The sequence below is a fragment of the Daldinia decipiens genome, assembly GCF_022478715.1.
Source record: "Daldinia decipiens strain CBS 113046 unplaced genomic scaffold F4813scaffold_33, whole genome shotgun sequence".
Lineage (NCBI taxonomy): Eukaryota > Fungi > Ascomycota > Sordariomycetes > Xylariales > Hypoxylaceae > Daldinia > Daldinia decipiens.
The window spans coordinates 151,140-174,394 of NW_026054576.1; the positions used below are offsets into that span (position 1 = coordinate 151,140).

General features: G+C 46.0%; 10 protein-coding genes and 1 non-coding gene across 11 annotated transcripts; 5 read left to right on the top strand and 6 right to left on the bottom strand.

Moving 5' to 3' along the window:
* Nucleotides 1-123: 123 nt before the first annotated feature.
* On the bottom strand, nucleotides 124-229 carry F4813DRAFT_t113. Its single transcript has one exon. It is a non-coding gene; the product is annotated as a tRNA-Lys (tRNA).
* Nucleotides 230-326: 97 nt separating this feature from the next.
* Nucleotides 327-2,919, bottom strand: F4813DRAFT_368874 (alpha-1,3-mannosyltransferase CMT1). The gene is made up of 2 exons (XM_049244369.1): nucleotides 2,614-2,919; nucleotides 327-2,554 (listed from the first exon to the last, which is right to left on the bottom strand). Exon 2 carries the CDS (start codon nucleotides 2,392-2,394, stop codon nucleotides 1,018-1,020), a length of 1,377 nt encoding a protein of 458 aa, XP_049096882.1. The 5' UTR covers nucleotides 2,395-2,554; nucleotides 2,614-2,919; the 3' UTR covers nucleotides 327-1,017.
* Nucleotides 2,920-3,122: 203 nt separating this feature from the next.
* On the top strand, nucleotides 3,123-5,008 carry F4813DRAFT_368877 (uncharacterized protein). The gene is made up of 2 exons (XM_049244370.1): nucleotides 3,123-4,039; nucleotides 4,102-5,008. Exons 1-2 carry the CDS (start codon nucleotides 3,642-3,644, stop codon nucleotides 4,760-4,762), a joined length of 1,059 nt encoding a protein of 352 aa, XP_049096883.1. The 5' UTR covers nucleotides 3,123-3,641; the 3' UTR covers nucleotides 4,763-5,008.
* Nucleotides 5,009-5,346: 338 nt separating this feature from the next.
* On the top strand, nucleotides 5,347-6,718 carry F4813DRAFT_191931 (60S ribosomal protein L13). The gene is made up of 5 exons (XM_049239434.1): nucleotides 5,347-5,436; nucleotides 5,536-5,569; nucleotides 5,667-5,713; nucleotides 5,805-5,963; nucleotides 6,085-6,718. The coding sequence occupies exons 1-5, from the start codon at nucleotides 5,434-5,436 to the stop codon at nucleotides 6,484-6,486; spliced, it is 645 nt and encodes a 214-aa protein (XP_049096884.1). The 5' UTR covers nucleotides 5,347-5,433; the 3' UTR covers nucleotides 6,487-6,718.
* Nucleotides 6,719-6,805: 87 nt separating this feature from the next.
* F4813DRAFT_191967 (armadillo-type protein) lies at nucleotides 6,806-9,384 on the bottom strand. Its single transcript, XM_049239435.1, has 5 exons — nucleotides 9,025-9,384; nucleotides 8,785-8,916; nucleotides 8,609-8,728; nucleotides 8,415-8,552; nucleotides 6,806-8,349 (listed from the first exon to the last, which is right to left on the bottom strand). The coding sequence occupies exons 1-5, from the start codon at nucleotides 9,188-9,190 to the stop codon at nucleotides 6,914-6,916; spliced, it is 1,992 nt and encodes a 663-aa protein (XP_049096885.1). The 5' UTR covers nucleotides 9,191-9,384; the 3' UTR covers nucleotides 6,806-6,913.
* A 952-nt stretch (nucleotides 9,385-10,336) lies between these two features.
* F4813DRAFT_191985 (uncharacterized protein) lies at nucleotides 10,337-11,972 on the top strand. Its single transcript, XM_049239436.1, has 3 exons — nucleotides 10,337-10,572; nucleotides 10,628-11,450; nucleotides 11,513-11,972. The coding sequence occupies exons 2-3, from the start codon at nucleotides 11,021-11,023 to the stop codon at nucleotides 11,716-11,718; spliced, it is 636 nt and encodes a 211-aa protein (XP_049096886.1). The 5' UTR covers nucleotides 10,337-10,572; nucleotides 10,628-11,020; the 3' UTR covers nucleotides 11,719-11,972.
* Nucleotides 11,973-12,203: 231 nt separating this feature from the next.
* F4813DRAFT_392172 (uncharacterized protein) lies at nucleotides 12,204-13,151 on the bottom strand (the record flags this gene model as incomplete). Its single annotated transcript, XM_049247251.1, has 1 exon — nucleotides 12,204-13,151. One exon carries the CDS (start codon nucleotides 13,149-13,151, stop codon nucleotides 12,204-12,206), a length of 948 nt encoding a protein of 315 aa, XP_049096887.1.
* A 2,367-nt stretch (nucleotides 13,152-15,518) lies between these two features.
* Nucleotides 15,519-16,503, top strand: F4813DRAFT_368881 (dolichol-phosphate mannosyltransferase subunit 3). Its single transcript, XM_049244371.1, has 3 exons — nucleotides 15,519-15,764; nucleotides 15,850-15,918; nucleotides 16,046-16,503. Exons 1-3 carry the CDS (start codon nucleotides 15,717-15,719, stop codon nucleotides 16,205-16,207), a joined length of 279 nt encoding a protein of 92 aa, XP_049096888.1. The 5' UTR covers nucleotides 15,519-15,716; the 3' UTR covers nucleotides 16,208-16,503.
* Nucleotides 16,504-19,211, bottom strand: F4813DRAFT_368882 (uncharacterized protein). Its single transcript, XM_049244372.1, has 2 exons — nucleotides 16,982-19,211; nucleotides 16,504-16,924 (listed from the first exon to the last, which is right to left on the bottom strand). Exons 1-2 carry the CDS (start codon nucleotides 18,885-18,887, stop codon nucleotides 16,797-16,799), a joined length of 2,034 nt encoding a protein of 677 aa, XP_049096889.1. The 5' UTR covers nucleotides 18,888-19,211; the 3' UTR covers nucleotides 16,504-16,796.
* A 157-nt stretch (nucleotides 19,212-19,368) lies between these two features.
* F4813DRAFT_192042 (oxidoreductase-like protein) lies at nucleotides 19,369-20,674 on the top strand. The gene has a single exon (XM_049239438.1). It carries the CDS (start codon nucleotides 19,609-19,611, stop codon nucleotides 20,485-20,487), a length of 879 nt encoding a protein of 292 aa, XP_049096890.1. The 5' UTR covers nucleotides 19,369-19,608; the 3' UTR covers nucleotides 20,488-20,674.
* Nucleotides 20,608-21,880, bottom strand: F4813DRAFT_192063 (PRTase-like protein). The gene is made up of 3 exons (XM_049239439.1): nucleotides 21,601-21,880; nucleotides 20,972-21,412; nucleotides 20,608-20,902 (listed from the first exon to the last, which is right to left on the bottom strand). Exons 1-3 carry the CDS (start codon nucleotides 21,631-21,633, stop codon nucleotides 20,729-20,731), a joined length of 648 nt encoding a protein of 215 aa, XP_049096891.1. The 5' UTR covers nucleotides 21,634-21,880; the 3' UTR covers nucleotides 20,608-20,728.
* Nucleotides 21,881-23,255: the final 1,375 nt, after the last annotated feature.

Sequence of the window (23,255 nt, forward strand, 5' to 3'; positions counted from 1 at the left end):
ACCTGCCATAGGTGCAAACTGTAATTCACCTCATGGATACAACAAAAACACAAGAATAAAGAAACATGGAGCAAACAAACAAAATATATACGAAACAAAAAAAAACATTGGCTATTGAACAAACGCCTCAGGCGGGGGTCGAACCCGCAACCTTGGGATTCCCAAGTAATCCGGATTTATCGTCCGTTTAGTAAAAGTCCCACGCTCTAGCCAATTGAGCTACCAAGGCTGACGATGAGTTTGCTATGATGATGTATATATCTTAGTCCCCGCATATGGCGTTTTTCTAAGCCTACGAAGTTTGAAGGTCCGGGCTAAAAAGTTTTGCACATGTCTAACCTAGATTTTAGCGCCGTGTTTGTACATTGAATAGTGGCTCATCTACTAAATACAGATGGCTTACCGCTATATTTATAGTGATACCAGCCACTATAACTTAAATCAGACCGTGCCAATCCTGGCCTGGACCTTCGTATGTAGGTAGGTATTTATGTACTTAGTTACCATATCACCTAAACTTGAAAACTTCAATTTCCAAATATAAATTGAGCTTAACCAATCATCGATTTCAACCGCACCATCATCGCTATAAGTTCCCTTCTCATGTATTGATATAATACGACACTCTAGGGAATATATATCTTACACCTTCGAAACTAAATGGGGAACTCTTAATTGAATACATATGTACCTATGCACAATGTTAGCTAATGATCTACGATACAGTCTCTCCTGCTCTATGGCTAGCTTAACAGATTCTAGCCCTTCTAGGTCTCGTTTCCTAGACCACGTCTCTTCATAACCGTATTTAGTTAGGCATAATACCATACGGAGGCATATTAATACTGGAATGTTTGTTGTATTGTCGGGGTAATAGCACATGGTAAATCTTTGTAAGATCCGAGTATCTACAACTTTGGCCGGCTTACTTTCCAAGGAAATTTCCATTCTCCGTGGTATAGTTTTGAGACGATAAACGTCGGTAGTAGTTGGATTGCTTCATTTCCTCTCGTTAGCCTAAGTAAATGTTTCGTTCCATGGTCGCCGGGTCTGATCCCCTAAGCCTGGCATACATGTCACCGTGTCGGGTGGCTGGTCTACCCACTGGATTCTCATTGCATCTTCGTCTTCTTGTTCTGTCCATCGCGACGTATACCCTTTGGCCGCCTTGATTTTGGACGCAGCCTCATCGGAGTACTCGAGGTTGACTGATGGCACAACAGCGATGCGTCCATGACCCGTTCGCCAGAGGTCCTTACAGAATAACGTTGGCTCTCCTGAGTAACACTCGTCTTCCCTCGGTCCTCGAAATCCGATTCTCTCCTCCTTCCCAGGTGACTTTATGTCTCCTCGATCTCGGTCGGACTGCTCCCCAAGTATCGGCGCAGCGGTAAAAGCTACAGCTCCATTCCAACACGCAAATACCTGGAAAGGGAGAGTCCTTCTAAACCGCTCACCAGTTATTCGGTCATTCCAGAATAGATTCCACGCGCTATTCCAATTGCCGTCCGGTGGAATATCGAAGAATAAATCTCCCTGGAGAGTGCGCGCTACCCATACGTCGTAGAACGTCGGATCGCGGCCAACGTAGGTCCAGTCCATAGCGCAAGTCATATCTGCTGACTGGAAAATTCGCTGGTGTACCAGCTCGAGTATGTCAGATACACATATTGCTACATCGTTTAAGAATATGATAGTCGTGTTTGTATTTGGCACCAACGACGACTGCGAGGGGCTTGGCTTTGCATCTTGAGTCAAGCCAGCAAGGGACAGAAGTGGCGAGATGGCCAAGTTGCGAAGTTGTGCGAGTTTTGCTATCCTTTCTCCAGCCTTGGGATTTATATTGCTCGACTGAACATAATATGCGATACCCAAGTCCTTTAACTTGGGCTGGAGTGAGTAAAGGACTTCCTTCGTGCCATCATCCGAGTTACCTTCCACTATCGATAGAGCGCAAGCAGTCGGGCCAAGGAATTTGATTGATTCTATAATAGATCCTAATAGGCGAGGCAGAACATTGATAGACTGTCGAAGATCGAGAGCGAAAAAGTATTTCAGTTCCAGAAGCCCATTGTCTTCTGCCACTACTTTTAGATATTCATACCGAATTAGATTCGGACTTGGGCACTCCAAACGGGGAAATGTAGTATCTGTAGGGTCTAGGATAGCTTCGATATGTGCCGTTGTATTCCACGGGCCATCCAGATGGACCGGGTTGGATGCGCCATTCACTTCTTGACTGGTGTTGATTTCTATGGTGTTAGAAGGTATCAGCGTATTAAATGGATGAAAACCGGACGCCGGCGAGAAGTTCTGGTATCCGGCCCGGAATATGAGGACAATAAGAAGCAGGCAGGCCACTTGAAGAAGGATTAAGCGCGCTCGTTTCATCATGATCCTATTCTTCCAGGTTCGGGGAGACAAAGGGAAGACACATTATAGAGTAGTTGGTAGTTGTGATATGTATTGCAACACAGAAAATGTCCGATTTTTGGTCCCCGAAGAGGTTACGGGTACGCGTGTTCCGTTTCGTAAAGCGATTGGAGTCTACCCCCTGAGTAGGGATTTGTTTTAGTATCTGTCCAATTAACTTGCTTGAGATGTGCCACATACATTGCGTGTTGTAATAATAAGAGTGATAAAATGAGGTGTGACAATATGTAGATACCCGTCGGACGTATTGTATTTCCTACTATTCTTTTCGGTTTGCGGGAGTAGTACATATCCGATAATGTCCCCCCATACCTTGTACGTCTAATGGCTCTCTGCTATCTTGCAGAACCTGTTGTATCGTGATATTTGTAACAAAGGCTGTATGGGCTTGGAACGTATATTCAATTTACTAATAATTCTCAAGGGTCTTAAGGTCCTTAGTCTCTCCCTTCTTCAATGAGAAGGACTTAAAACCCTATTTGTAAACATTCTATAGTACGTATCTTGGGATGTAACCGCTATACTAAATCAGATCAGATGTTGGTTGTTTTGTATCCTTCCTGCATGTTCTTATGATAGGTATCATCCAATAATTTTGATGTGTTGCGACCAACATCCTCTTGGCAGTGTTATCCGTGTGAAAATATTGATCATGCTAATTCAAAGGATGTTTACCCATGTAGATTTACTTTCAGTCTAATTGAGGCAAGGTTTCCACGAATCCAACCTTGAAGAAGAAATATTAAGTATGACATTGAGAAACTATAATGCTATTGCTTTACACACATATCGCTATACAGTCGAGGCCATCGTGGTATATTAGTGGCACACCGGTGGCTTTCCGCCTTTTGTTTCTGTCTTACCAAACTAAATTTGCAATAACGATACCTGGCAATGAGGTTTACTTCCCATTGGCCACGCATGTAGTCCTATTGCCCGAAAAAGACGATACAAAATAGGATACGCAGGGGAAAACACTTCCAAATTGTTCATCTGGTTGACCGGTTAGGAGGACGAGTATGAGCTGAGAGGGCAACCCTTGGAAGACATTTCATGTTGAAGCGTCTCGTCTGACTCTAACGTTAACACGCGTATACTCACGCGTATATTCCACTTAGCGAGCTTTGTTATTTGCCCGTTTTTATTGCGTCTGGCTTGTGCTATTTGGTTATCTCTAAACCTGCCCGACAGAGTATGGAATTATCAATATGACCGCAAACTTCCGCATTATCCACCTTCTCCTATTCTTCTTCTGGCAGATAGTTGCTATTCTTGCCTACCAAGATGCCTCGGTCCTAGAACTAAGGATTGTCGAGTTTACTGTGTCTCAGCCCAACAAGAGAACCCGTCCGGCTACACGTGAACGACCTAGATTACGGGATGTCACAACTGAGATGTCCACTTGCGGTTACCAGGACGGCGACCCGTCAAAGCCCCGGACTGCTGAGCCGGATTACGACTGTCGCATTGACACTGCGGCTCAATTATGGGGATTCTGTCCCACGGCTATACGAAACCTTAGCGATTGCGGATTAGCTGGAGCTTGCGTAGATGGAGAAGGTACTTTCGGATTCGTCGGAGTCAAATCCATTGGCACCATCTACTGGTGAGTTGAGGTTTCCTTACGATATGTGCTGTCCTACGTGTTAATAGTTGCTCGTGCTATAGCACAGAGATGGACTTGGATCGTAGTTTTTGCTCCGTTGCCCTCATCGATTCGGGTGAAGACCAGACCTTTTATTATATAGCCTGCGGGCCAGACGCAGCGCAAATTACCTATTTCCCCACACCAACAGCTGAGCTCCAAGAGTCGCCATCTACAACTAGTGAAATAAGTTCAAGTTCCGAAAGCGCGCGGGATGGTTTGGAAAGTACACAAGATGGCTTAGGAGCCACGCCGTCGCTATCATCGCACCCAATAACGTCCACATCCAACCCAGACCCAAATTCTACAACAGACCCAAAGTCTACAACTACAAGCCAGCAACTATCCACCGAACCGACAACTAACATAGGTGCTATCATCGGAGGCGTGTTAGGTGGGTTGGCCCTTGTGTGCGGTACGGTAGTGGCTGTGGTTTATATCCTGCGACGGAACCAGCAAATACAAAACGGGGGTCAAGCGGGATACGACCAAGGGGGACTCGCGCAAGACGATAGGAATACCACAGCACAGCTACAGCCGGACAAGCACGCTATGAGGTATAGCGCGGTGCCACCTTCGGAGGCTGACGACACTGCATTGACTAGAGCTCAGATACAGTCATTTGAGATGTATAGTGCTCCAAGTTCGTGGCAACAGCATAGAGAAATGACAGAGTCGGGATGACTATATCAGATGTGTATCATTTTCCTAGCGAGTGAGCATACCTTTCCTACGGAAGGGCCTTGGTTGTTTTATATTAGGTCTTGTAGATAAGGCTTTCGAGTTCCGAACTAAGTCCTTGGGGTGTTAGAATAGGGGGAGATGTGGTCTGGTTAACTATTGTTGTGTTTTAGATACCTAGGTACCTATTAGAATATAATTTCCGAATGTCGTTGATAATGTAAAGAGGTATTAAAATAAAACGTAGGATGTGAAGCCATTTGCGGATTACACATTTGCGGATTTAAGCTTACATAGATAACTGTTTGATTAGTCAGCTGATCAAGTGAGAACAGCCCTCCATGGCAGCTGGTTAGGTACCGCTGTGGTCCCACTGTGGTCTCACTTCAGCCTCAGACCTTTAGAGCCTAAGCCACTTTTCCATTTCCCTAACGCACGCACAAACCCACAAACCCACAAACCCACAAACCCACAAACCCACAAACCCACAAACGTGTAAATGACCCACTTAAGATTGTAGGGTTTTCTAACCCTCCAAAAACTTTGCCGAAAGTGCGGGTTGGTTCAAGCTGCAACCTCTGGGAAATTCTCGTGCCTCTAATCTGGAGAACTGAGACGACTTGCGATAGACGACCATTCATTCCACAACCAACCCTTGATCGCAATCAGTCACAATGGTAAGTAATAACCTCTCTAACGATAGACGTTGTCGCAATGTCTATTATTCGGAAATTTCTCTTTCAAAAGGATTCATCGCTAATAAACATGAAATCTAGGCGATCAAGCACAACAACCAGATTCAACACAACCGTACGTTCAATCGAAGCCATTCCCTTTCCACAATACGAATCGATCAATTACACTCCAAAGGCATAGCGCAACAGTAAAACTGACCGGATACATGCAGATTTCCGAAAGGATTGGCAGCGCCGGGTCCGAACCCACTTCGACCAGGTATGAAGACGAATCCCCCTTCAGAGCTTTCAATGACGAGATGGAATCAAACGCGAAAGTCATTCGGATATTAACATTGGAAAAACTATAGCCTACTCAGAAGATCCGCCGTCGCTCTCTGCGTCGTGCTAAGGCCGCTGCCGTCGCTCCCCGACCCGTCGACAAGCTGAGACCTGTTGTCCGATGCCCGACCATCAAGTACAACCGCCGTGTTCGTGCCGGACGTGGTTTCACTCTGACTGAGCTGAAGGTATATATTCCTATCGCGAAACGCCCTGCGCATATTGTACAAATTCTATATCCTCAGCTACCGCCACTATACCTCCCGAAAGTTTACACTTTAAACCGCGATATTCTAACAATTTATATAGGAAGCTGGTATCCCCCGCCTCGTGGCCCCTACCGTCGGTATCTCGGTCGACTACCGCCGACAGAACCTCAGCGAAGAGTCTCTCGTAGCCAATGTAGCCCGCCTTAAGGCCTACAAGGAACGATTGATCGTATTCCCCCGCAAGGGTGCTAAGCACCCCAAGGCCGGTGACAGCAAGGACATCGACCTCAGCAACACCAAGACCGTCTCCACCGTCGGAGCTACCCTACCCATCATCCCTGTGGCTGAGGGTATTTCAGAGATCAAGAAGAGCGATCTGCCCAAGGCGATCGAGGGTGGTGCTTTCGCGCAGCTCCGCAAGGCGAGGAGCGAAGCCAGACTGCAAGGTGTGCGGGAGAAGCGAGCCAGAGACAAGGCCGAGGCTGAGGCCAACAAGAAATAAGATGGAGGTCTCTTACGGGAGTATGGACGGCATCATTAGGGTTCTGCTTTCGTTGTGTTGTTGGACGGTCACGGCGGGTTGGCTTGCGGTTCCTGTGTAGCCAGGAGAGAAACGAAATGATATCGTTCTCTCGCCACACAACAAAGGCCGAAGCATTATTGCATCTTCCGGTTTGCTCTAGGTCGTTCTCAATGGAAAAATGAATGGACATACTCTTCGTGCCTCTCAAAAGACCGTGACATGAAGCCGTAAACTATCATGCGAAACGGGAAAGCATACGAAATAACAGAGAGACTAATACTGATGATAAATAGGGAAACCACGCATAATTGACTGTATCTATCGAGATGCTATGTTTTGAACAATTCGCATATTTACAATAGTTCAAATCTAACTCTGGCACTGACCGGTCAGACTTGAGAGGGGTTCACTGGCTGGCCGCGGATTCGACCTTCTCGTTTCTATCGCCGAGTACTAGCTGCCCGCCCGTTTTCAACATCTGAATAAACACATTCCTTACCTCGGAGGGAAGCTCATCCGGACCACTCTTCGTCAGCTCAGCAATTAGTACCAGGGCGTTTTCTCGATCTATCTTGGTCATAGTTGCGGCCTTCTTTGGGTCTACTTGCTGCGGCTCCAGCTGGCCTATCGCCGAGAGATCTAACCCGTCCCCTACGGGTGGATTACTGCTTGCCTCTTGGTTCGCCTCACGCTCACCTGCGACAGCCGCTGCGAGGAGATCTTTCAGTTCGGGGTGTTGCAGTATGGCCTGTTTTACGATGGCAAATCCTTCGGCGGAGCGCGCCATGAGTGCGAGAACAAACCATAGGTCTGATCGTAAGACGGGGAATTTAGTCTGTAGACCGAGATATAATAGCGTGTCTAATAGAGTAGGATGCTTGCTGTAGAAATCCCGCAGGAGCAAGCTAGCCTCATCTTCGGAAGCAGGCGAGGGTAAAGATTCGGGAAGGAGTGATGACCCGGCCGGCTTGTCGGAGTGCAGGACGCGGCAGACACCGGCTACGGCGCGGGCTGTTTCCATCTTGGTAGGCTCTTGATCGGCTTTGCGGTGTAGGTCTATTAACTGTTGTATAAGAGCCTTGTCTTGCGTATCTGAGGCCACACAGACACGTCGCACGTTTTCGGGGCAGTTGACAAGGAGGATGCGTGTGAGCGACACGGCGTCAAATTGGACTTGCGGCTGCGTATCAAGATCCCATATCCGGGGCAGAACATTGAGGTCCAGTAGGCCCGCACCACCTAGCACGGCCTTGTTGCTCGCGGGGATGGATAAGTTCTTCAAGAAGCTAAGGGCGCAATGGAGCAGTTGAGCATCCGTTTCCGAGTCGGAGGATAGGATGGGAATTAGCGACTTATGCACAGACATCTCCTGTACGAAGGCGATGCTTTGAGCGTCGGTACGAGCGATATTACCGAAGGCCAGGCAAGCTGCGATCTGGAGCTCCGTATCATGAGATGAAGAAATCCAGCCGAGAAGCAGACCGGCTACTGGACTATCTAGTGAGCATAAAGAGGCAAACTGAGGGTGAGCAGATAGATCCGCCCAGGTTTTGGTGTACATGGATTGCAGCTGGGCGAGCTGCGCTTGCTCATCAGTATCGTCGATGTTAAAGACAGAAACGCCCTGGATAGCTCTTTGAAAAGCCGATATAAATACGGCTACGGCGCCAGGGGTCTCAAGGAAGCTGTCTTGGAGCTTTTGGTGAGAGAGGTAAGCTAAGGCGGCCGAGGATAGCCCTAGGAAGCCGTCGAAATCTGGAAAGCCTCGTTCAGAAGCATCTAGGGTGGCTTGCGATAAAAGGAGATATGGTGCCCGAGGGTTTATTAAGTCGGGCTCGAATTCTTTCAACTTGTTAATATTATTATACTGGACAATGGTATGACTTACTATAAGGGGAACAATTTACCTTGGGCTACTGCTATGCCTAGCAACTTGTAGATGATATTCATATATGGTAGTGCTTTTTCATGCAACGGGCGAGCCTGAATGATGTCGATTAGATATATGCCCAGATGAGCTTTAGAAGCCGCTTTCTGGGTCGGTTCTAATTATTATCACGTCAGTAAGACCATATGCTCCTATCCAATTTTTCGTCCTCACCATAATCAACACAAATATTAAATAAAACCGGGATAGCGAATTGGAGTAAGGAGTCGTGTGTCAATAGTTTCACCAGCTGGGGGAGACAATCCGAGTCGACGACTCGTTGACGATTCTCATCTGCCATCTAGTAAGCATGAGAAGGCCGAACCCCCAGGAACTAAAGAGACACAGACCTTGGTCTGCGCAAGAGTTCCCTGTTACTCGGAGAGCATGAGTTACCAGATCTGGATCTAGCTCATCCTCCTTAATTAAACCCAGGAAGAAGTCTAGTAAACCAGATCTTCCAAGTGGGATTCTCCATCGCTCTAGATGATGTGAGTGTTAGCTAAGCCCTTGTAAATGTACGTGAAGACAGGTATACAGAGACTTATATGAGTTTCTACGAGACTTTATGAGATTGGAGTTTTGTTCACCTTCTCGACTACCGTTCCCGACCTGCTCTGCTAAGACCTGGAGTTCAGGGGACTTGGTTTCTTGTAGTTCCCGCGCGGTGCTAAGAAGCTCTTCTAGCGCTTGGACCCTCGACTCCTCATCTTGGGGAATGTTGTTGAATAGGTCTTGGATCTCGTCAGGCGTCATGATCTCGGGCCCATCACAAGTCTAATTCCGAAATAATAAGGTTCTACGGGCTACTCTCGTAAGAAAAGATGATCAGAATTCTATTATGAGTAGATATCAAGAATTATTACAAAGATGATCATGAATTACAGAAGAACATCAGGTCAAAGGTGTAAAAATCGAGGTTCAACTAGTGATTACGTAAACAAATTGTTAGGTCCTTGAGGTAAGGAGGTATATACGTACCCGATCTCGGGAACGTCCCGTTACTTCCAAACCCACTAATCGGCTTCCGATCCGGATGAATATTAGGTGAGGCTCTGTGCCATTTTGCGGCGGGTCTATCCATTAATAATTGATTAGCGGGGCAGACGCGTCATCGCTTTTTCTTCTTCTTTCCTTTCGCGCGTCCTACAATTCCTTCTCCTATGTAATCCGTAATTCGTTATTGTTAGGCACATCGAAACCATCTTTCATATATAAAAGTAACAGCCAGAAAAACATTAGTAAAAGACAAGACATATTTGATACAGCTTAGGGGGGTAAGGGAAAGAAAGAAGAAGAAAGAGGTAAAACCCCAACCCTTGAAGTGACATACAACTTAAACAGAACCCCCGGAAACATTATCCTTGAGACATACCCAAAAGGTGTGGTTTCGATTGCTTTCTCTCTACTACTTGAGAGTTCAACAAAAAAAAAAAAAAACACGCCATCTGCACATATTCCGAGAGCATCTACTATGTCTCATGGTCGCGGCCGTGTAGTATGAAAACCACAGACTTGCAGATCGAGATGCGTCGTATCAAGTTACACGAGTAACCAGCACTACGGCCTTCTGATGGATAGGAGTCTGAGACTGTTACGTCAGGACAATGCAATTTAGAGGTGCTAATGCATCACGGCAGAAGATAGTACACGTCCTCCGATCCTGCTATTCTTTCGGGAGGCGAGATAACTGGCTGCTGGTCATTAGCTAGGACTCTCTGTGAACCTGACTGTGGCTCCATGCGAGAGAAGCAGAGAGGTGCCCCTCGAGTTCACGAGTGGACTAATTTCGGCGGTCCGTAGGTGAGATGTTGGATTCCGCCGCGAGCGCCCGTTCCACTCGGTAACAAACACGAAACTACTACGTCTGCAATAATCCTAGATTTCAGGCTAGACGATGTTGTTTAGATGTTCAATAGTTATACGGTAGTTTCCCCTGGTTACCCCCTTTTAATTAGAGCCCGATATACCACTCTCATGTCTTAGTAGTCAACCCACCGCTTTCTACTCGGTAGATGGGGATAGTTAAAACTTCTATTCCATCCCAAGTTCAAATGTTCATCGTACGGTGTCACTACCAAGTGCCATTTCACTAATCGTGATCGTACCATACGCTTACAAGATTGTCTCACGGATAGGCATGTATTCAAAACCAATTACCTAGGTAGGTATCCTCACTGACCAGAACGGCAGTAATAACGCTTCTTGACGCGAGTTCAACCATCCGCATGTTTCAGTATAGACCTAAGTCATACCTTGTAATCTCCGTCAACTCCCATTGTGCGACACAAGCGTCGTGGTGCTTGGAGCAAACCTACTCGTCTGAAGCTTTGGTATACCCTTCTTTTAGTACAAATCAATGCCTGTGCCACTAGTATTAGCAATAGCTTCAAATTGAAATGCCCCGCTAATCTGGGGATCATGCGCGTAGAGGGGAACAAGTAGGACAGGACGGCTTAAGATCTACCCAGATGAGATCAGTCAAGGTATTATAAAGAACGGCAGTCCTGATGCCCCCCCATCTAAGCTGCTTCGGCCTGTATATCCGGCTATACTACGTCCCCTCCTCCAAGTCACTCGTTCACAATGGCCATATACTGGCTTCTGTCACTCGTTTGCCTACTGACACCCCTCTCATCCGCCGCACAGGGCTATTCAGGCGGTGGTCTTGCGGACGAAACCGTTACCAAGAGCGTCACTGAGACTATCACGAAATATCTATCTCAATGCGGTACATTGGAAACTCCGTCTCATACTCCAGATATAACACTATCCGGAACCACTACGCTTACGAGCTCCCTCCAAGCAACCACCTTTGTCACAATAATATCCAATGTGACCAACCACTCGGAAGCTGCTCCTATCGGTTCTACCCTCTCCCAATCGGACAGCACGCTTCGTACTCCTAATATCACACCCACGGCTCTTACAACGGAAAGCAGTTACCCCGCGTCCCATTACTCTTCAACTCATGCCAATACCACGAAGATACCTTGCTCAACTTCGACTTCGACTCGTAAGTTAATGGTCGATGTCTTTTCCCATCACGATATAAGAAATCTAATACTTGTCTCATAGTCTTAGTCCCAGTCCCCCCCGGTTCATCTTCTCATTCTACGCCTTGTACCACATCGTTCCGTAGCACGTATTCTACGTCAGCACCGACTACATCACCAACCCAGATACCAGTTAGTGGATCGGCTAGACTTAGGGGAGTCGTAGCTACGCGGAAATTCCTAGGGGTATTAACTATAGTCTCCGTATTAATTGCGGGCTTTCTATGAAAGAAGCCATGCTGTAATGAGAGATGGCTACGGTTGACTCACTACGTTCTCGATGCTTACGGAGCCCTGGGCATGCTCATGAACTTGCGCCTATGTTCTCTAAGGCGATGTTTATGTAACGACAGCAGGCCTGATTCTGGCCACGGGGGGCTAATTAAAAATTGGTTTCGTTAGTTAATCTCTTCTAAGTAGTTCTAGTAATAGAGGTACAATTTGGATGGTTTTCTGGAAGTAAAGAACATTATATCGTCCTGTCGAGCATCGCTAGTAACGGATTCAAATGCAGATTCCAAGTTAATACGTGAACGTGTGGCCTCTATGCATGCATTGGATATGAGCTACGGGGTTTTTTATATTATTCGTCCCGAACAAATTGGAATTGGGGATTCAAAAGTGTGATTGGATTTGAGTAGGAACTTTCGAGTCGAATCTCTAGTGAGAGATACATGTCATAGCAACAACAAATCGTAATTCTCGGTCTTCGCTCATAATCGCAGTTTAAAATCAATTACTCTTCTCTTCTTCATCACCACCGCCGTCTCCTCCCCACTCCCCTCCGTCCCGGGCCCATCAGATACCGTCTTCTTCTTGTCCTTTTTATGAATGATTTTATCATTCGTAACTTCCCCCTCCCCGTCGCTCCCTCCCCCTCGCCTTCTCTTTAACCGGCTAATATGCTTCACCTTCTTTCGCATCATGTTTAGCCAGAATTCTCCTGGATCGAGTATACCCCGTAGCGATTTCCATGGGCGGCGTCTCAGGATAGATTCAGGCGGAATCATATTTTCTACGAGGAACTCTTGGTGTAAGAACTCTCGACGTTGTAGGATTTTAGTGCCGAATTGGTCGACCAGGTGCCTTGCATTCCATAACCTTTGGTGTCTATGGTCCCACGACGGGTGTGCTGGATCGAATTCGAGGACTTCGATGCCGGCGAATCCTCGGGCTTCACAAACTGCTGCTATGACCGTAACTTTGTTGAGATTGTCTGTAACGGAGAGAAAAGGGCTCGGACTCGAACAATTCCAATTAAGGTGTTTTTGGACTAGAACTTGGAAATGAAGAGGGTTGATATCAACGGTTCCGTAACCCCTAGCCTTAATTCCTCCGAATGGGTTTCTGGCGTGAACGACGCGGTATAGCCTTTTAGGCCGAGTATCACCGTCGCATGTCTCTATGGTGATTGCTGGTTTCAACATTGGACGACCTTGGAGGAAGCCACCACCACGAGTAATTTCCTCTGCGTTAGGGAGACTGGGATATAGCGCCTTGAGGTTCTCGTGCAACTCCGGCCTCATCCAGAGTTTGAAGGGTATTCCCTTCTCTACCTTGGAATCGACGACCCAGGCTTCGACATCAGGCATAGTTTCCTGTGCTACTCGCTGCTCACCGTATTGGGCAATAACTACCTTCTCAACAGGAACGAAAGACATGATTCAATGAGGATATTGGTACCTTCCTAGATAATATCAAGGATTCAAGGAATGAGGAGATGGTATGGTGGGATATGGTGGGATATGATATATATATGTGTGTGTATTTGTGTGTGTACACAATATAGTGGCGTATATATTTATGATTGTTAGAAAGTAACTGAGGTACGGATATTTCGAATAGGTGGTAGATATATGAGGATGATAATTTGGTAATCAAACCTGATATAGGTAAATGGTACCCTTGGTGGTCGTAATGCCGGGCCTGTGTATAGCTTTGCACGCTTGAATCTAAGAATGAGGAAGATGAGGCTTCAATAAAGATATCACTAGTGAGGTATTGATATGTTTTGTTGTCGATGTTCATGATTGATTGGTCTGGAGCTGACTGGAGGATGGTGTGTAGGTAGAAGGGATAGGCGAGAGGACTGTAGACTCAAGGTGAGACTATTTATATATTTTGGATATCAAAAATTTGGCTTGGAAATAGCAAGTAGGCAGCTTCGCTCAAAACCCGTAACTGCCATTCCTGCAATAACCTTAAGTTCCACGGGATCTCATGGAGAGGGGCCTCATGGGCCATACAAGTAAAAAGTTACCTATATCAAATAGCCTAAGAGGTGTACCATTCGGCTTACATGTTACGACTCTTTTGAGTCTCGTTGATATTATATGTCATTCACTACGTTCCAGCCTGGAAACATGAGCAAAGAAATTACGTTGTTCGCTGCTGTGGGAGTGATCTCGTTAGGATTACCTGGGGCGTACTAACCACCTTAATATAAGGTATTAAGTATATAAATAATTTGGTTCCTTCAGAGACACTTCAAAATCTTACTAAGTATATATCCAATATCGGGTTGGTTTATTACATCTTAGTTTTGCGCTTTACTTGTGTCTGTATCTTTAGGGTTACGCTCTGGTGTATTATATTTCGGTTTATAGTAAATCGTAATCTCATTAATTGAGTACCTGATGCTTCATGGAAACCAAATGGTCCCTTCGGTATATTATATCAATCACTTGATTTTTAAACTACGTGGCAAAAAGGCTATACTAGTATGAAGCTGTCGTAAGGAATGGTTATAAGAACATATTAGTCATATTGTATTGAATATTTAACAGGTAGCTTAAAAATTATCTGGCAGAACTTCATTTTTAAGCTCTCATAAAACGCCTGTTAATTTCTTAAATATGGAGAAAGGTCGAGTATAGCTTTCATTTAGAATTGAATTGTTATCACTAAAGACTTCATCTTAAGTTGGCTATATAATTATATGATCACATAATTAGTCTTCCTAATACATATGCCCAAACTTTCGGGAATATGAAGATTTTTGGGTTGAGGCTGGCAACGATCCTGTAACAAATTGCTATAGCATGGTCGAGCTTTGGAACGGGTCGCATGGGGATGATTTGTAAACTGAAGGGGATAGTTTGAATTATATGTGAGATGTTAACATCGAGTAAGAACTTAAGAAGTAGTTACTATTGGCTCTATACGTTGGCTTGTTCAGCAGTTCCTTTTTTCAGTCTTGTTTTCTTGCCCCCCCCCCCCTTTTTTTTTTTTTCCTTTTTCACAGGAGCTACCAACCTATTCTACTACAATGTTTCAAGTTAGTAATTGTACTTATGTGGTAAGGAAGTATCTACTTGCTGTGTGTTCCACACCTATAATAGAGCTAGATACGGATTTTATAGGAAGGTATGAGATAGCTAACTTCCGGAATTGTAAATGCTTACTTAAGTAGCTATAGTTGTGTGGGCTATCACGTATGAGTTGAAGCGACGGGTGAGTAAGAAGGAACGTGTTCAAAATTCTTTAGTAATACAGAAACGGTGGAACGAATGCTTTAAAATAACTAGCTATTTTGGAACGGATTAAAATGTATTAAAATAGCGGACTATGAGGAGATGTAATACGTATATTACGCTAAACGGTGCAAGTAAAAGTACCTGTATTGCAGGCACATTTTGATCTGAAACACAAGCTAAATAAGCCTTTCTTTCTAGGTAGTTATTTATATATAATAGTCGATGCTTTAGTATCGTATCTTTATGATGGTACAATTGAGTTTAGGGGAAACTGGAACACTTTAACCTAGGTAAGTAACAATCTGTCAATTGTTAGTTTTTTAATTTTGAGCCAAGGTATACTATCTAGTGTTTTATTCTTAATTATACTACACCTTTCAACTCGATCTAAAATTGGATTTGCCATTATTATATTTTGTTCTTATGCTGTCGTATTACCCATATACGCATAAGTGCGTATATATACATACCCCGATTACTTAAACGTCTAGGCTCCACTTATCGGATAGATTGACATGCGGTCCGCGTCGCGCAACGATAAAATAGACTTTATCCAATCTGGCCTGGACGACAACATCACCACCAAATTTCGACACTTACACCACTTACGCCACTTACACATACTCACTCCCTTCACGTCACTCCTTTAATAAACCTACCACGACCTTGATTTTTACGCGGGTGACGGTTCTATTACCATCTTATAATCTCATCAGCCTTCGTACATACATACACAAAATTATAATCAATATGACGCGTGCGCAACAGACCATCTCCGTCGGCCTCCTTGTCACCTCTGTACGTCGATTCGAGCCAGATCTTGCCGAATACCCTCAATTGCTCTGCTATATTGCCTTGGTAGCATACTAACGTATTGCCGTAGCTCTATCTCGCCCTGTACCTGAATCTCGTCCCTCTCCCCGAACTAGTGCAGACCGAGATCGTCCCTGTTGTACGTTGAATCCCAATCCAATTCTATTTATTTCATCCTCCCGTCTTTAAATTTAATATTGCGCCACCGTATGCAAATAGAAATGAGAAGAAGTTAGAACTAACTAATACTTGTCCAAAATAAACAGCTCCCCTTCTGGGCCCTCGTCTCCTTCGGCGCATACTTACTCTTCCGCCTCGGTTGGAACGTCATGACCTTCCACGATGTTCCCGAGGCCCACAAGGAACTTACGGCTGAGATCGAGTTGGCCAAGACCGACCTCCGACGTCTAGGTGTTGAGGTGGATTAATTACGGTCGCGAAGAGCGGTGGTAGAATGAGATAGAAGGGTCATAGGGATGGAGATTGTCATGTCATACACAAACCACCTATCTTGTTCCTACAGTTAGTTGTAAACTACAGCTTTCTAGTTTAGGACGGGGTGAGGGCATGTCGATAGAAAGAAATTAATTACCACAAGACCTGCAAATGTTATGGATTGCCCATTGGCAATTTATTAATCTGTTCCCGGCTCTGTACTTGTAGCTACCTGATCCAGGACACATAATAATCAACAAGAGGGCATTACCAAAATTACCCAGTCATAGCCTTGAAATTTTTTTTATTACTTAGTGGCTTATACTCTGTACCATAGACTGCATATGATTCTTTGTAGCTAAGCCCATGAAAACCGAGGGGGAGAGATCCAGGCAAGGTTTCTATTCCAAGTAACCTCGCCGCAGTTTGGAACAGACTCATCGGCTCAACTTGATGAATCCTAGCTATCTAGTTTCTCTCGATTTGGTATACAACTCGAAGTATCGTCATACCTCATAAGCACGTAATAGGTCATAACCTAACAGGTCAAGTTACTTGCTTGTATGCATGTACATTTCCCCTTTACTCTTCCCCAACTAGCAATGCGATTACTATCTTTAGAGCTTCCATCGGATCCTTGTTCTCTTGGATTAACTTGTCAAATATGCCAGGTATACTTGTTAAGCTACCCTTTGTGTCTTGCCCGTGCCCTATTATGAATTAGATTATTTATATACGTATTGTGTTGAATAGTTGAGTTGACTTACACGTCGCCGGAGTCCCTAGCAATAGTCCTATTTTGCTTCGTGCTTCTCCGGTCCAATCGAATTCGATCCGCCATTCGATACGGGTAGCTGGAACCTCCTCCGGGTCGCCAAGGCTAGTTAGCTCTAGGTCAAGGTGTGTTCTTCCTAGATGGGGTAGCATATCAGCTTTAGTGAAGCGCAATTTGTCGGCTTGGCCCTCAAGCTCATCGTCATCGTCGTCATCGTCCGTTGTCATAGCTCGACGACCTCGACCCTTCTTCCTCGTATCTGTCCTCATTTCCCTAGCACAAGTTGCCAACCCTTCACTGCTTCTCAGGTTCCTTTCAACGGCGCACCAAAATCGAGCTCTCTTGGTTGCGACGCGGAGCCATTCACTCATAGCCCAAGTTATGACGCTAACATTCCTTGTTAGAGCGCTGGTTCCCGTACCTCTGACGACCCGATCCACGAAAGGCCCCAGCTCGCCAACTGCAGACGGCTCAAGACGTGGGACTTTCAGCTCAGCAACAGATAGCCTTTTGGTGTTTACTGTCATTTCAATTGTCGCGGCAAACAGACCTGGTAGTGTTGACGAAGCGGATATAGTATATTTTTGCATAAGTGGTCCCGGATTTCCGGGATCGTCGCGGGGCATCATGGAGACAGTAGATGTAAAAGTTAAGGGGGTAAATACTTGGAGGTAAGGCAGTTCTTCCTCCGCTGTCATCGGCACGGGATGATGAGAAATAGGAAGCTTTTCGATTTCCGCATCATCATCATTTTGCGGTGAAGAAAATATAGATGGAAGCGACAAGTTCGATTTGCTAAAGGGGAGGAATGAGATGGGATTTAATGCGGCTTCAAGCCAGTCTTGTGTTGGATTGGGAGCCGCCTCTTTTTCAGGAGGAAGGGTGTGTCGACGGAGTAAATCCAGAAGAGACTCCCTGTCTTCTGGGTCTTTTGGCGCTGTACTAGATCTTCTTCCTTGTTGCAATTCGTGTAAGCGAGTATTCTCACGAGTTGCTAAGTCCAGATCTAATTTCAAGCGAGCAACTTCAGCAAGTAGCGAATCCCGCAGCGCTTTCTTCTCAGCTAGTGCATCGGGTTCTTCAGCATTCCGGGCTGGATGCGATTTCCGCCTCTTCTTCCGGCTCTGTGGTTGTGCCCTGAGCGTTCTCTCTGCCGCTCGGGATGGTGACTCTTCGCGTATGGCTTCTTTTGTAAATTCGGGATGACGGAGTGGTGGCTGTTTTAGAGGGGAACTCTTAATTCGCTCGGCTAATACTCTACTCCTTCTTGGGCGTTTAGTGGGTGTGTTATGAATTCCCACGGGAGAGGTTTGGATCGAGGCAGGGTCGGATATGCCTTGCTGTGTCGGCGTAGGTGGGAGCTCTGGTTCTTCCAGTATGGCCTCTCCGGGAGGCGGAGAACGCCGTAGTACTCGACCTTTAAAGGGGTTAATCAATTCTTCTTCTTCTTCGGCTGAAGGTACAGGTAATGGACGCGGCGATGGTTTATTTGGTGTCCTTCGTGGTCTGGAGGCCATAGCTCCTGTAGCGCGTCGAACGGGACTCCATGGTTGATCAGCCGAGGTAGATTGCGTTTGTTGCGCCTCGTGATTCCTTGTTTCTGTATCTTCTCCTGCTTGTATAATATCTGGATCACCTAGGGCATTGTCTGGGAGACTTCCTGCTTCTGACACTGCGAGCGCATCCTCCGAAGGTCGAGTTCTAGAGGTATTCCTTCGTTCTAGAATATCAGGGTTCGATCGCGCAAGGCTAGCTTTTGTTGGCGATGCAAAAGACGGTATCTGATGTCGCGTAGATCTTTTAACAGGGTCATCTTTGGATGACGGCGCAGTCGAACCGCCTATCGGAATATTCGTCGTGGGCGACGTCTTGCGGCGCTTCGGGGCTGAAGAGTCCATCGAATATCCTAAATATCCTCTCTTATCCAATCATAATATTCCCAATCGTATATCGACTTCATAGGTTTGGACTGGACTTGGCCGGATTTCGATAAGTTTAGGACCTGGATTTGGATTTGCATGTGTTGATGTCTGTTATTGTTCCACTACCGCAGATTTGACGTGGGACGGGTTATACAAAAAAATTGGAGAATATAAAGGGTTACTTTAGAACCTGTTTTATTACAAGCGCCCAGTTGAACTGAAATGACCCATCTCCTGTATACTTCACATTAATATTAACAAGGTTGAAATAGGTACATATTTTTATAAAACGCGTTCAAGTTGTATAAGTGGATGTTGACGCGCCGAAAAGCTATGTGCTACGTATTTCTTATCTTATCAGCCCTGTTTTCTTTAGCGCGGGTCTAGAAATAGGTCATGTCAATACATACGTTAGGTACATATAACATGCCCGTATTTAGGTATTTCGTACAGTTACACCAAGTTTGTTGCATTTATGCGTATAGTTTGCCACGTGATACAGCGAAGATGCTGTACCTGCCGCTAATTTGCCCCTCCTCTCCCCAAACTTCTTCCAATGACGTGAGGTCGACAGGAAAAAAGTCAACCCATTTTCTCTTTTTATTTCATTCGCTCGTCATTCTATCCCGCTTGCTCCTTATCCACCTCGGCCTTGTTCTCAATATTACGATTGAAGAGGCATACATTGGTCTTCACAATGCCGATCACTACAAGGCCTTTAATAAAAGCTTCTAGGCTCGGGTCGCTTATCCGACAGCCTCGGGCTCCTCGCGTCTTCTATTCGAGCGGCTCAAAACTACCCGGTGGCACTCCTGGTGAGGCCTCAGAGCAAGCGGTACCGCTAGGTCTCTATTACGAAGCTGTCCTCAACAGGCCGCAACCTATTCCCGACGTCAAGCCCGAAGAGCCCCCTACTTCATCGCCTAAATCTCCCCGGAGTATCGTTAAGAAGGCCCCCGCCAAGAAGTCCAAGGATGAGGCCACCCCGTCGTCTTCATCCTCTTCTACCGGGCCTGAAACCTCCGCAAAGTCGGCGACAGCACAACAAAAGGCACGTATTATCTTTGGCTCGCGACTCGCTGGCCCAGCCGAGAGAGCCGAGCGCCTCGAAGCCATCCGGAACCGCAGTACGCTAATAGCCGGCGTCTTAGTCCCCCCACGGCCAGAAGAGCCAGACAACTGCTGCATGAGTGGGTGTGTGAATTGTGTCTGGGACCGCTACCGTGACGAGATGGAGGACTGGGTTAGCGCGTCTGCGATAGCCCAAAAAGCTCTGCAAGCGCAACAATCGCAACAATCGCAACAAGGAAAGCCATCCAAAGAGGTTCCAAGCGCGGCCAAAGTTACGGGAGGAGGGCTATCAAGTCTGACCAGTGCTACGAGTATGGATGACGATGGTGGCGGCAGTGAAGTAAACTGGCAGCCGGACTTGAAGGTAGCTGATCGACCCAAGATTACCAAGGACTTTTGGGACGATGACCTATACAAGGACGTGCCGGTTGGCATTCGAGAGTTCATGAAGCAGGAAAAGAGACTTAAAGAAAAACATATCAGGGAGGGTACTTTCGGCGCTTAGAGAGAGATGGCTACATCATATATACCCCTATCGAGCAATAGAACAATCCGCCAAAGAACTACTTCACATTCGAGTCGGCTTTATGGAATGTCCGAAATTCTTATATTTCTTTGGTGTTTGGTTTGGGGCCTAAATTCTCGATGCGTATCGAGTTGCCCGCGGTGTCTATCTGGCACGCCATGTCCATCCTACCTATCCGAAAAGGAAAGACTCCAACCGCAACTCCAGTTACCGGCTGCACCTAAGCAGTACCGTTCCCGTTTGTTTGCTTCTTCGCTAGCTCGTCGTGTAGGTCGATATCCGTTGCCTCCCACGGATAGCATATCCATTCATCGCCTATCGTCCTCGCTGCTAGATATCGCGATTGCGCTATCATGTCTGAGGGCAATGTACCCTTCTTCTGCTTATCCTTGTTCTATTTGTTGTATCTGTTAGCATCTGCGGTAACAGACTTCCTGACACCCCAGGACTCGCGATCACTTACATGTAGGACAAAGATGCTGAATTCTGTCTTCTCATCATTGCCCAACTTTCGCCGCGCCTCCTCGACATCCTTCTCCAGTTCCTTAACGGCGTACTCTAGCGTCGTTCGCGTGTCGTCAACTTCGTCCACGATCAGGATGCGCTTGCCGACCAAGTTCTGGATCTCGCCCAGACTGCTCAGGTCAAGCCATTGAGTGCGAGTGACTTTAGTTCCAATCTGATCTACGACGCCTTCGTCCACGCTCGAGGAGTCTTTTACGGGCAACTGCTCGTATAGGGAGAGACCAATGGCCTGGATAGGGATGTTGGGACTACCAGGCTGTTTGAGGAAGGAGCGCAAGATTCGCGCCGGCACATAACCACCACCGCCGATGGCGATAATAAGTTGCGGGTTGAATGCACTCAGAATCTTGGGGGCTGCCTCTTGGCAGAGCTTGTGAACCTGTTGGTCGCCAAATCGGTTAGATAATTGCAGACGCAAACCAACTTTTTCAGATTTTCAGACGGCATAGCCAGTTTCTCACCGGCTCCCCGAAGCAAGAAGCAGGAACAGGGGGGGGTTATGTTGTGGTGAGGTTATGTTGTGGTGAGGTTGCAATAGGTAAACGAGCAAGATCAAGATCTGCTTACATCGTTGTAAGTGACGTAGATCTTCTCCACCATCTTGGTTGATGCAGAAGATAGAATGGTGGGGGAAATCTGATGTTTTTACGGCTTGTGTGCTTTTGAAGAACGCGGGAAAGAATTTAGAAGGAGAGGTGAAGAAGCTGGTGTTAGAGGAGCATATAGAAAAATAGAGAAGAAGGATTCCTGTATAGAAAAGGAAGGGCTAGAGGGAAAAGTCTCGAGTTTGAGTTGCGACTGGGACTCGAAGGGAAAGAAACTTTTAGTGGGGCAATGAATTTAGAGGGCTTTTTTTACGTGGGGCTTTGGGAGGGACCTTTTCCAGGTGCACGACCATTTCTGTAGCGACAAATTAGGCAAGTGACTGCCACTGGGACCTCGACCGTGACACTCAGACACTACAGCTTGGGGTACCTAGTACCACTAATACTCTAAATTCACGGCCATCTCCGCTACCTTAAATCTTCCGCTTAGGTACAATACTTACCTCTGACCTCCACCGCTCTTACCTAGGTATTGTACATAGGTACTTATATGTCTTATATGTTGTACCTAAGTCACACAAAACAGGAACATTCACCATATTTCATCCGGGTAAAAATCGATGTTTCAGGGTTATTTATAGAATATTCCCCGCTGTGCAACAGAACATGTCCAAATAAAATATACCTGCGACCTAAACATAACTGACCTGGACCTTGCAGGCAACCGAATACTCAGTATATAGCATATGTACCTATGTACCTCTTATGGATTGACATGGTGGGGAACGCCGAAGTTAACATTAATAGAAACTTTATGAGACGAACGGGTAAGAACGAGCATATGTCAAATCAAACTTAAAAGAGAAAAGTAGGGAACTACGATAAAATACTTTATCGCCTTGACCAACCAAATCTACCTAACCTAAGGCTTAGTCTCAAGATCTAATCCTTTCACATTAGGTACATAATACATCATCATATACTTCTACGCTACCTACCTATACACTACCTCCTATACATATAGGTACTACGCATTGATCTATCAACTCTAGACCTAAATATGCACACATCTCCTTTACTAGAAACAGTAGCGAATACATCAGTGGACTCCGCGTAGATCACAGACACCAAACCTCATATTGGCTAGCTTCACCCCGCGAGGCCATAGCACCGGTACGGCAGCCACTTTACCCTCGATCCCTTAACGAAAAAGGGTTCTCGAAAAGCGAAGACCTCTCAACAGTAATGGACGAAGCTAAAGTAGACATCCCTCTCATCACATCCTTACCTCCCTCGCAAAAACTCGTTTCTTCACAACAAATGCAGGACTCTTCAAGCCTCTATCTTGGTGGATACTAGGATACCCCCATAGGAAAAATACCAGCCCTTGTGCCGTATCTAAAGCCCCCAGACGAGCAGGACCTATACAAACCTAATGTTAAGATGCCTTTCCGGTTCGCCGTGTACAGCGGAGGAAAACTGGATCACTGGCGGTATAGATTTGTAGCACGAAAAGACCTATTGTTTGAGGTTAGATATATCAGGGCGTTATATTACAGAAACGTTGCGGTGGAGGTCTTGCTTATGGATATTTTCTCTCTTCTCTGGCACCTTGAACGGAGAGCGCTTCACGATCAGTCATGTCTGGAGTGTCTATATCCCCGGGAGTGGACATAT

What these genes read in the sequence shown, in the direction of transcription:
- F4813DRAFT_368874 (XM_049244369.1), bottom strand. Translation starts at nt 2,394, where the DNA reads ATGATGAAACGAGCGCGCTTAATCCTTCTTCAAGTGGCCTGCCTGCTT.
- F4813DRAFT_368877 (XM_049244370.1), top strand. Translation starts at nt 3,642, where the DNA reads ATGACCGCAAACTTCCGCATTATCCACCTTCTCCTATTCTTCTTCTGG. An exon ending in TCCATTGGCACCATCTACTG is followed by an intron (nt 4,040 to 4,101) that starts GTGAGTTGAGGT and finishes CTCGTGCTATAG; the next exon opens with CACAGAGATGGACTTGGATC.
- F4813DRAFT_191931 (XM_049239434.1), top strand. An exon ending in TCCGAACCCACTTCGACCAG is followed by an intron (nt 5,714 to 5,804) that starts GTATGAAGACGA and finishes GAAAAACTATAG; the next exon opens with CCTACTCAGAAGATCCGCCG. An exon ending in TCACTCTGACTGAGCTGAAG is followed by an intron (nt 5,964 to 6,084) that starts GTATATATTCCT and finishes CAATTTATATAG; the next exon opens with GAAGCTGGTATCCCCCGCCT.
- F4813DRAFT_191967 (XM_049239435.1), bottom strand. Translation starts at nt 9,190, where the DNA reads ATGACGCCTGACGAGATCCAAGACCTATTCAACAACATTCCCCAAGAT. An exon ending in GAACTCTTGCGCAGACCAAG is followed by an intron (nt 8,729 to 8,784) that starts GTCTGTGTCTCT and finishes ACTAGATGGCAG; the next exon opens with ATGAGAATCGTCAACGAGTC. An exon ending in TAATATTTGTGTTGATTATG is followed by an intron (nt 8,553 to 8,608) that starts GTGAGGACGAAA and finishes GATAATAATTAG; the next exon opens with AACCGACCCAGAAAGCGGCT.
- F4813DRAFT_191985 (XM_049239436.1), top strand. Translation starts at nt 11,021, where the DNA reads ATGGCCATATACTGGCTTCTGTCACTCGTTTGCCTACTGACACCCCTC. An exon ending in CTCAACTTCGACTTCGACTC is followed by an intron (nt 11,451 to 11,512) that starts GTAAGTTAATGG and finishes CTTGTCTCATAG; the next exon opens with TCTTAGTCCCAGTCCCCCCC.
- F4813DRAFT_368881 (XM_049244371.1), top strand. Translation starts at nt 15,717, where the DNA reads ATGACGCGTGCGCAACAGACCATCTCCGTCGGCCTCCTTGTCACCTCT. An exon ending in TCGGCCTCCTTGTCACCTCT is followed by an intron (nt 15,765 to 15,849) that starts GTACGTCGATTC and finishes GTATTGCCGTAG; the next exon opens with CTCTATCTCGCCCTGTACCT. An exon ending in AGACCGAGATCGTCCCTGTT is followed by an intron (nt 15,919 to 16,045) that starts GTACGTTGAATC and finishes CAAAATAAACAG; the next exon opens with CTCCCCTTCTGGGCCCTCGT.
- F4813DRAFT_368882 (XM_049244372.1), bottom strand. Translation starts at nt 18,887, where the DNA reads ATGGACTCTTCAGCCCCGAAGCGCCGCAAGACGTCGCCCACGACGAAT. An exon ending in GCTAGGGACTCCGGCGACGT is followed by an intron (nt 16,925 to 16,981) that starts GTAAGTCAACTC and finishes AATTCATAATAG; the next exon opens with GGCACGGGCAAGACACAAAG.
- F4813DRAFT_192042 (XM_049239438.1), top strand. Translation starts at nt 19,609, where the DNA reads ATGCCGATCACTACAAGGCCTTTAATAAAAGCTTCTAGGCTCGGGTCG.
- F4813DRAFT_192063 (XM_049239439.1), bottom strand. Translation starts at nt 21,633, where the DNA reads ATGGTGGAGAAGATCTACGTCACTTACAACGAT. An exon ending in TCTACGTCACTTACAACGAT is followed by an intron (nt 21,413 to 21,600) that starts GTAAGCAGATCT and finishes GGCGACCAACAG; the next exon opens with GTTCACAAGCTCTGCCAAGA. An exon ending in TCAGCATCTTTGTCCTACAT is followed by an intron (nt 20,903 to 20,971) that starts GTAAGTGATCGC and finishes TACAACAAATAG; the next exon opens with AACAAGGATAAGCAGAAGAA.